A 10804-nucleotide genomic window follows, 5' to 3' on the forward strand; every position below is an offset into this window, starting at 1 on the left:
CAACAGTTGTGGGCAAACATAGGCTGGTCGTACAAGGAAAAGGCTAGCAATAGTAAAACATTTGTTTCATGTATTTACTTAATTATTGAAGAGGTTATTTGAGTAAACATTAATAAACAAGCCAATCAGATGCTCTCCATGTGTAGGCTTTATTACGGTGTGTCAACAGGTAGTCTTTCTGTGGGGTCTTAGTGGTGACAGAGACTAATAATAAGTTTCTCACCATTGGGAAAAGAGCCGATGGCAGCAGATGGAACCCCTGCATAGATGCCACGGAAACCCCCAGCCTTGGTGAAGCCCTGCTGGCTCTGCAGTCTGGTCTTAATGGTGTCCAGGGGGAAGAGGGTGAGGTCCACGCACATCCCAGCACAGCCCCCCGCCTAGCATGTAGCGAACAAACACAGTCATCTTCAGGCATCTCAGAAACACTGCATAGTCTAGCAGAGAGAGATGACACACAGAGACAAACACTCATCCGAGAAACTCGACTCACACTCATACAAAAATCCAAATACACACACCTACCTACCTCTGAGAGACTTAAGAGATATTCTGACAGCATAGTGATAAGGAATTCAACAAAGAGCCATTGTTTTTGCTCCCACACTGACCCATCACCATAACGAACATGTCCTTGAACAGTTGGATACGTTACTGTCTTTCCCTACTTTTAACCCATTTGGAAATAATTAGGAACAGGCCATTCGGAATGTTTTCCATGATGCTGGTACTAACTCAAATAATTATGGTTGAGCAATGACATTATCTTTGGGTACTGCCCAACCCCTTTGGTCCAGTGCAACATTTACACCTGTTAAGGAAGTGATTTGGTGGACCATAGTCCTGTGATGAGTTACATTGCCTGACCTGGAAATTTGCATTAGTTTCCCGAGCAAATACCAAGACTTTAGCTCAGCGGGCTAGCATAGTCCTGCGGTCTGCAGACGACCCAGATTCTAACCCAGATGGTCATACAATGCACACATTTAGGAATAAGAACATAAGGCACTTTATACTAAGTTGCTCTTATAACTGTGTATTAGCACGGTAATTACTCAGGATACAACATTGTGTCAATATGTTGTTACATAGCCTAGTATTTGCTTTGTAATACCATAATAGCTAATGGAGTGAAGTGGCTGTTGTATGTGTTAGTCATTTTTCCTTCTGAAATAGGTGCACACGTTGTAACCTTTATTTAACGAGGCAAGTCAGTTAAGAACATATTCTTATTTACAATGACGACCTACCCCGGCCAAACCCTAACGACGCCGGGACAATTGTGCACCGCCCCATGGGACGGACTCCCAATCACGGCCGGTGGTGATACAGCCTGATATGAACCATGGTCTGTTGGGACGCCTCTAGCACTAAGATGCAGTGCCTCGGCCGCGGCGACACTCGGGAGACCTTAAACTTTGCATTGGTGCAAAGGAAATAAGGCTCTAAAAGTTTAGCAATGTTGACTATGGGAATGGGTGAGACAGATCATAAGGTCCTTATCAAACTATGCTGCGTTTAACTTTCTGTTTTCCTTATCAAACTCACCCATGATAACCACTGAAATATTTACCATATTATAGCAAGCACAGTAGGCACACTTGCAGAACGACACACAACACTACCTAAAATAACACACTTGAAAATGTCAAGTGGTGTTGTAGCTGAGAATTTTCAGCTAGCTAATGGTGTTGCCAGTGCTTCCTAATCCATTACTGACCTTCCAAATGAGGGTGACAGTTCATTGTGAGCCAAACCTTTGCTGTCAGCGGTGCTGAAGACTAGTGACAGTTAGCACGCAACATTATCGTGAGCACTTGTTTAGGCAATAATGCAAAATCGTTTTGGCTGGTAAATTAGTCGAAATACAGACAATTTGCTTGCTTGCAAGTTAGCTTAATTAATATTGCAAGCACAATAAGAAGACGAGCAGTGTGGTATTACACGATGGAGGAAATTAAAGACATTACCACTAGCGAAGCAGTGAATTCTCTTTTTTCCATGTTAGCTGTTCAAAGTCTTCTATTGTCAGCTTTCACGTTGCCGTTCTGAGAATGATTTACAACTATGGGGCATTTTTGACACTTCACTGCAGTCAACATTTGCTTATCAAGGACGCTGCCATCTTTGTTTAATGTATTTCCGCGTGACGTCCTATGAGTAACGTGCGGATCACGAGAAATATCTTCTTCGGTGGGTTTATCGGCGGCTGGCATCCGACGTCATGGTGCATTACCGCCACCTACTGTACTGGTGTGTGGCCCAGAGACACGGAGAAACAACTGTAAATCCTATATGTCAGACCCGTTTCTCTTAAAAAATATAACAAAATATATGACTGTATCTAATGATGTTCTACTCTGTATGCTCTTTAAATTCAATACATGTATCCCCTTCTCCCTCATACTGGATCCAGTGGAGGCTGCTGAGGGGAGAATGACTCATAATAATGTCTGTAATAGAGTGAATGGAATGGTATCAAACACATGGTTTTCATGTGTTTGATACCATTCCATTCACTCAATTATAGTCCATTCCAGCCATTATGATGAGCTGTCCTCCCGTCAGCAGCCTCCACTGACTGGATCTCGAACCTTCTCTTTCCCTTACTGCCCACACTATGTCAATACATGCTCCACTGTCTCTGTTTCCTGGCAGTAATCACACCTTCCTGTTGGATGCTTTCCTATCACATTTAATGTCTTAATCAACTGGCTGTGTCCCACCCAGCCTCGTAAAGATGTCCTCCTCTCTTCTGCCTCTTCCTGCCGGCCTCCCCTCCCCAACTTTCCTCTGTACTTGTATGCCAGCCCTTTGTGTCTCTGTTTCATTGCTACCACCATTTTTGAACCACCATCCATATCATTCCCTTAGCATCTGCCTTGCTCATTGGCTCCTCCACATCCATATATTCTAAGGGCCTGTTTACATGCTAAATCTATTGCAGGGATTTGTAGGGATTGCAGGGATTTTGTATGAGCAGATTTTCCAAATTCAGAGACAACCCACTGGGCGCAAGGTCTAGTTTTGATTTACGTTTGCTTGAGTTGTCAACTAATGTGAATCCAATGTGAAATCAACAAAACATATCAACCTGTCATTGGATTTACTTTCAAAGTTGGGTGAAAAAAATACTAAATTCACTTACGTTGATTACCTTTTGCAAATTCAATCAGTTTCCCACGTTAAATCAATGTGATCACAAGATCTTTTGGTTGAAATTACAATTTTGCTTCTACCAGTTTTTACCCAGTGGGAAGGCTGACCATTCAAAATATTGAGTCTCTGATAACCTTTACTTTGAGACATGAAAGGCATGTTTAATGAGATTAGGAGTAAGCTAAAGAATGAAGAATAAAACGATTTTGTGAATATAGTTTAATTGCGTTGTCTGTGGCCTAATCCTCCTTTTTTCTCTCTCTCTCTCTCTCTCTAGCTCTCACACTCTCTCTTTTTGTCACGCCCTGACCTTAGAGAGACGTTTTTTAGAGAGCCTTATTTCTCTATTTGGTTAGGTCAGGGTGTGATTTGGGGTGGGCATTCTATGTTGTTTGATTCTATGTTTTGGCCAGGTATGGTTCTCAATCAGGGACAGCTGTCTATCATTGTCTCTGATTGGGAATCATACATAGGCAGCCTTTTTTCCTTTTGGTAGTTGTGGGTAGTTGTCTTCGTTCATGTATAGCCTTATGGAGCTTCATGGTCGTTTGTTGTATTATTGTTTTGTTGGCGACATTTGCAAATAAAGAGAAATGTACGCTCACCACGCTGCACCTTGGTTCATTCCATACGACGATCGTGACACTTTTTCTCTCTTTCTCTCTCTCTCTTAAAAAAATTAAAAACATGTATTTAACCTTTCTTTAACTAGGAAAGTCAGTTAAGAACAAATGATTATTTACAAAGACATCCTACCCAGGCTAAACCCTAACCCGGACAGCGCTGGGCCAATTGTGCTCCGCCCTATGGGACTCCCAATCACAGCCAGTTGTGAGATGCAGTGCCTTAGGCCGCTGCGCCACTCAGGAGTTATAAGGATGTGCAAAAAGTTCAAGTACAAAAGGGAATACAAATATGGGTTATATTTACACTAGTGTTTGTTCTTCATTCTCTCGCTCACACGCACACACGCGCACGCACGCACACACACATACACATACACACACACACTCTCTTGTCCTGTGACATTATAAAGTTGTAGGGCATTTATTGCGGTCTTATGTCCTCTACTCTCCTGCCATAGCATTCTGCTGTGCTGGGTCCATGTCGGTGTTCAGGTGAGTGCGTTCCTTTGGCACGCTAGCTTGGTTATTTATGGGCTCCTGTCACCCAGGCAGCACCTCGTATTAGGTGGGGGCAGAAGAAGGGCTACAACCCTTTACTCATCTTGGCCCCAATGATGTCTGGGCCCAGCACGCTCGGTTTGAAGCTCCATGCCTAACATCCATCTTGTTGATGTGTCGCTCAGACTGATCCCATTGGGCGAGAGCTTTAGCTGTGGCAGGAATAGACTTCTATCTCTACTGCTCGGATCTGTAATAGGACGGAGGACAGAAGCCATTTTGCCTTCAGAACAGCCTCAATTTGTCGTGGCATGGGCACCACAAGGTGTAAAAAGTGTTCCACAGGGATGCTGGCCCATGTTGACTCCAATGCTTCCCACAGTTGTGTCAAGTTGTCTGGATGGCACTTAAAATGTTTGTCTTGCCCATTCACCTTCTGAGTGGCACACATACACAATTCATGTCTCAATTGTCTTATGGCTTAAAAATCATTATTTAACCTGTCTCCTCCCCTTCATCTACACTGGTTGAAGTGGATTTAACAATCAATAAGGGATCATAGCTTTCACCAGGATTCACTTCCCACGAAATGAGTGAGGAGGAGGACCTAATTTCCTTTACAGATGCCTTAAAACTCTCTCATTTAAATATTTCATATTGATAAATAATAGTTTCAGTTGTTTTGGGAGGAAAGTTATTATTCATATGTAAATGCTGTATTCTATTCAAGTCCATCCTATTCAACTATTGCTGTATTTATACTATTCTATCCTACGTATTCTACAGATATACTAAATATTCTATCCTACGTATTCTACAGATATACTAAATATTCTATTCTACGTATTCTACAGATATACTAAATATTCTATTCTACGTATTCTACAGATATACTAAATATTCTATCCTACGTATTCTACAGATATACTAAATATTCTATCAACATACTGTCCATAATATCTATAATGTCTACACATCCCATCACATATATATTTATACTGTATATTGCTCGTCCTAATATTTAGATATTTCTTAATTCCATTATTTTACTATTTTACTTTTAGATGTGTGTGTATTATTGTGTATTGTTAGATATTACTGCACTGTTGGAGTTAGGAACACAAGCATTTCACTACACCTGCAATAACATTGCTAAAATGTGTATGCGACCAATAAAATTTGCTTTGATTTAATGTTATAATGCAGCCATGAAACAGTTTAATATGAGACTTAATTCCTCCCTCCGGACTAGGGTTTTGTTTCTGACCCTCAGGACTAGGGTTTTGCTTCTGACCCTCAGGACTAGGGTTTTGTTTCTGACCTTCAGGACTATGATTTAGTTTCTGACCATCAGGACTAGGGTTTTGTTTCTGACCCTCAGGACTAGGGTTTTGTTTCTGACCTTCAGGACTATGATTTAGTTTCTGACCATCAGGACTATGATTTAGTTTCTGACCATCAGGACTAGGGTTTTGTTTCTGACCCTCAGGACTAGGGTTTTGTTTCTGACCTTCAGGACTATGATTTAGTTTCTGACCATCAGGACTAGGGTTTTGTTTCTGACCCTCAGGACTAGAGTTTTGTTTCTGACCCTCAGGACTAGGGTTTTGCTTCTGACCCTCAGGACTAGAGTTTTGTTTCTGACCTTCAGGACTATGATTTAGTTTCTGACCATCAGGACTATGATTTTGTTTCTGACCACCAGGACTAGGGTTTTGTTTCTGACCACCAGGACTATGATTTTGTTTCTGACCACCAGGACCAGGGTTTTGTTTCTGACTCTCGGGACAAGGTTTTTGTTTCTGACCCTCAGGACTAGGGTTTTGTTTCTGACCCTCAGGACTGGGGTTTTGTTTCTGAGCTTAATCAATATGAGGTGCATTAATTCTAAGCCATGGACTGTATTGATTTCTGTGGTTGTGCAGTTCAGAGATGTTTGCAGTATCCTGTCTGATTCCTCATATAAAGTAATTTGTCACCCTGTCATACCTTGTCCTTGTCTTTGGCTACATCCTTGTAATTTGTTCAGTTTGTTCCCCCTCAGCAGACCCAGAAAATTAAGTTCCCCAGGACCAGATTAGATAGAAAGATAGAAGGGATACAATAAAGGCTGAATGTAGAGACTATAGACTTTCAATGCAACACAGTTTTTAAAGTAACTTGCCGAAGCCACTGAAACAAAAGTGACCCAATGTCACCTAATCAGTCTTGTCATGTTTCTCTCACATTGTACTGTACCTCTCTATATCATAGCCTATATCCAGTTGTGTTATAGTGTTGGCATAACCCCATAATCTCCTGGTGTGGCGATCTGAGCTGGCACACTTCATCTACTGCCACCCTGAGGTGTCTGAAAACACACATGGACCCGAACCTAAAACTTTGAGTGAAACTGTTGGAGGGATATATGAGTGTGCAGAGTGAGTTAGCAGAGCCGGAGTGTGTTTCGCCGATTTGCAGGGAGCAGCATTGATCTTGACCTGCTCCGAGTATAATCTCAGACATAAAAGGCATCAGACGAGAGGGGAACTTATTCACTGTCAGCTTCCACTCAAGACAGGGCAATTCTGCCCCGCAGGCTGCCTTTGAAAAAGTAAAGGGCAAACGACTGAGGATTATGGCAGGGAGGGGAGATACATGGGCAGAAGCACAGTTTATTGTAAAAACGTGAAGCTGTCGTCTATGCTGGAGGCGTCTTATTGAGCGTCGGGGAGGGTGCACCTCGGTTCAAAAGGTTACCCGGGTAACACCTTAGCTACTCAAGTGAAGAGATGAAAGGCCGCTCAGAATGCTGACAAAGTTTTCAAAAGCTCAAATAGTTTCCCCACCCCTGACGTTGTGTTGTTGTGTTGGCCTTAAAGGCCAGATTGTTGGTGCATTGTTCCCCCCAGTTTGAAATGAGTTTTATTATTCTTTTGAGATCGCTCCTCTGGACAGTCACCGTGCGTCATTAACATCCTGCTCTCTCTCTTCTTCTTCCTCTGCGGAACAGGCGATTAGAGAGAGCACCATCTGTAATAGCCATTTATTGGGAGTTGAGGGGAACACACGTCTCCGCTCTGTGACACACACTCAGATTATTCATGAGACAGGGGGTTGAGTTGTGCTCTAACTTCAGCTAAAACATCCTTCATGTTCATTAACTTTGCTATCAGTTGCATCATCAGGACAGAGGAACATAGGGGTGATGTGACTAAAGGCCTTTCTCAAACAGTAGCTTTTTGGTGGTTTACATACTGTTGGACAATACAACGGCATGTGTGTGTTTGGGGGGGCAGAGTTTGGGAGAGAAAAAGTGAGAGACAGGTAAGGAGATCAAAAGCTGCAGTATTATCATTTAGCACCACTTGACCCCAACATTAAAATACAGTCAGTGGACAAAAGAGAACCAGTTTCTCTATGATACTGTAGGAGTAATAGGCTATCACACATGGACCATCCTCTCCTCCTGTCCTCCTCTTACCTTTCCTTTCCATCATGGCCTCTGTACCTGCTTGTCAGTAGTTTTCCCCAGTCCATGTCATCCCCCTTCCCTTGTTCCTGGTCCCTGGTTGCTGCCTGGTTGAAATATGAGCTGCCTGTAGCATATTGATCCCATGCCTCGCTCCTGCCTAAATATAGATATATCACGGGCAAACCAAAGCTCTCCCAATAGCTCCTCCACGTCCGTGCCAATGGGATAATGGCTGCTATCGATTGTCATGATGAATTTAACTTCTACAGTTGCTGATTAATTCCCTACTCCCATTCTTTTTATTGTTGTTGTCGTTGTGCGATCGGGGCGGCTGAGGAAAAAGTTGTCACTGGCCAGGTTCTGATAGCCATCGATTGGTTGAGAGGTTTGTAATCATTAAAGTCTTGTAGCTGTCGAGGCCAGAGTGCTTGGTCTGAAGCACCCACTCCACACTCACATCAGCATCCAACATGACCTCATAGAATGAGATGACAGTGTAGTGTACTGTAGACTTAATTGAATATGCACATGATGTTAATAATGGAAGTCACTACCGTGAAAGTAGTACGATCCTTTATTTTGGCTTGCTTGGTGCATACAGAGGAAAAATTGTAAAATAGCTGAATTTCATAGACATTGCATGGTGTTTATGTATTCATCTTTCATACTTGAGTATTTAGAAGAAATGAACAAGTGTCCATGTGAGTATGAATAACAGTGATCCAAACCAGGAATAAACCCAACAGATGATGACTGTCCAGAGGAGAGAAGATGACCGGTGTAATAGGAGCACAAATACACAGTCACCGTCTCCTGAGTGGGAGTGACTTACACAAATGGGTTATCACAAAGGAGACACAGTGTCTATTCATCACAACTAGCCTGTGTGACTTCCCTCTCCTGCAGGATTTAACTTAGACACTTTTTTCTTTCATTGCCTCACATTGGGAGATGACAGTTGTATTTGTCATGCCCTAACTCCTCAAGAAGAGGGGGTGAGAGCCCCGAATACAATGCCTCCTCACAACATTCCTGTGAATAAATAAAATAACACTGCTGCTACATTCCGTACAAACTGATAAATCATTCCACCAAGGCTCTCACACAAATAGGCAACCTTTTGTTGCTCTTTGTATCACTCTAAACAAAGGACAACAGAACATATCCTTGATTTAGCCTACAACATTCAACCATTTTACTGTTTGGACTTGTGAAGACCTCAGTCCACTCCAGTAGCCGTCTGTTGAATGTAATATCATGTTTGGCTCTGGTTTGTTACAGCGCTTCAGTAATGAATTGGCCGTGTGTATACAACATGTAAACATGTCAATTACTTAATTAGGCATAATTGCTAGTGATGAAGATAGATTTCCACCCAATAGTAAGTGTTGGGCAAGCACAGAACTGCACTGAGCCAATCAAATCAAATCAAAATCAAATCAAAGTTTATTTGTCACGTTTGCCGAATACAACAGGTGTAAACCTTACAGTGAAATGCTTACTTACAGGCTCTAACCAATGGTGTGAAAAAAGGTATGTGTGTGTGTGTGTGTAGGTAAGTAAAGAAATAAAACAACAGTAAAAAGACATTTGAAAAAAGAGTGGCAAGGCTATATACAGACACCTGTTAGTCAGGCTTATTGAGGTAGTATGTACATGTAGGTATTGTTAAAGTGACTGTGCATATATGTTGAACAGAGAGTAGCAGAAGCATAAAAAAAGGGGTTGGCGGGTGGTGGGACACATTGCAGATAGCCGGTTAGCCAATGTGTGGGAGCACTGGTTGGTCGGGCCAATTGAGGTAGTATGTACATTAATGTATAGTTAAAGTGATTATGCATATAAGATAAACACAGAGTAGCAGCAGCATAAAATAAGGGTTTGGGGGGAGGCACACTATGCAAATAATTTGGGTAACCATTTGGTTACCTGTTCAGGAGTCTTATGGCTTGGGGGTAAAAACTGTTGAGAAGCCATTTTGTCCAAGACTTGGCACTCCGGTACCGCTTGCCATGCGGTTGCAGAGAAAACAGTCTATGACTGGGGTGGCTGGGGTCTTTGTCAATTTTTAGGGCCTTCCTCTGACACCACCTGGTGTAGAGGTCCTGGATGGCAGGCAGCTTAGCCCCAGTGATGTACTGGGCCGTACACACTACCCTCTGAAGTGCCTTGCGGTCGAGCAATTGCCGTACAAGGCAGTGATGCAACCGATCAGGATGCTCTCGATGTTGCAGCTGTAGAACCTTTTGAAGATCTCAGGACCCATGCCAAGTCTTTTTAGTTTCCTGAGGGGGAATAGGTTTCGTCGTGCCCTCTTCACGACTGTCTTGGTGTGTTAGGACCAATCTAGTTTGTTGTTGATGTGGACACCAAGGAATTTGAAGCTTTCAAACTGCTCCACTGCAGCCCCGTCGATGAGAATCGGGACGTGCTTGGTGCTCATTTTCCTGTAGTCCACAATCATCTCCTTAGTCTTGGTTACGTTGAGGGATAGGTTGTTATTCTGGCACCACCCGGCCAGGTCTCTGACCTCCTCCCTATGGGCTATCTCGTCGTTGTTGGTGATCAGGCCTACCACTGTTGTGTCGTCAGCAAACTTAATGATGGTTTTGGAGTCGTGCCTGGCCATGCAGTCGTGGGTGAACAGGAAGTACAGGATGGGACTGAGCACGCACCCCTGGGGAGCTCCAGTGTTGAGGATCAGCGTGGTGGATGTGTTGCTACCTACCCTCACCACCTGGGGGTGGCCTGTCAGGAAATCCAGGATCCAGTTGCAGAGGGAGGTGTTTAGTCCCAGGATCCTTAGCTTGGTGATGTGCTTTGAGGGTACTGTGGTGTTGAACGCTGAGCTGTCGTCAATGAACAGCATTCTCACATAGGTGTTCCTTTTGTCCAGGATGGAAAGGGCAGTGTGGAGTGCAATAGAGATTGCATCATCTGTGGATCTGTTTGGGCGGTATGCAAATTGGAGTGGGTCTAGGGTTCCTGGGATAATGGTGTTGATGTGAGCCATTACCAGCCTTTCAAAGCACTTCATGGCTACGGACGTGAGTGCTACGGGTCTGTA

At 43.2% G+C, this 10804-nt stretch overlaps 1 protein-coding gene across 2 annotated transcripts in view; it reads right to left on the reverse strand.

Annotated features, from left to right (window-relative positions):
* Window positions 1-2157, reverse strand: part of slc25a26 (solute carrier family 25 member 26) — an 86835-nt gene extending 84678 nt beyond the window's left edge. For both annotated transcript variants that reach the window (XM_042295503.1, XM_042295504.1), the window contains exons 1-2: window positions 1971-2157; window positions 224-380 (exon numbers count right to left, since the gene is read on the reverse strand). In XM_042295503.1, coding sequence (XP_042151437.1) covers window positions 224-380; window positions 1971-2003 — 190 coding nt within the window. In that variant the 5' untranslated portion in view covers window positions 2004-2157. The remainder of the gene's footprint in view (window positions 1-223; window positions 381-1970) is intronic.
* Window positions 2158-10804: the final 8647 nt, after the last annotated feature.

Source organism: Oncorhynchus tshawytscha, linkage group LG02 (genome assembly GCF_018296145.1).
Source record: "Oncorhynchus tshawytscha isolate Ot180627B linkage group LG02, Otsh_v2.0, whole genome shotgun sequence".
NCBI lineage: Eukaryota > Metazoa > Chordata > Actinopteri > Salmoniformes > Salmonidae > Oncorhynchus > Oncorhynchus tshawytscha.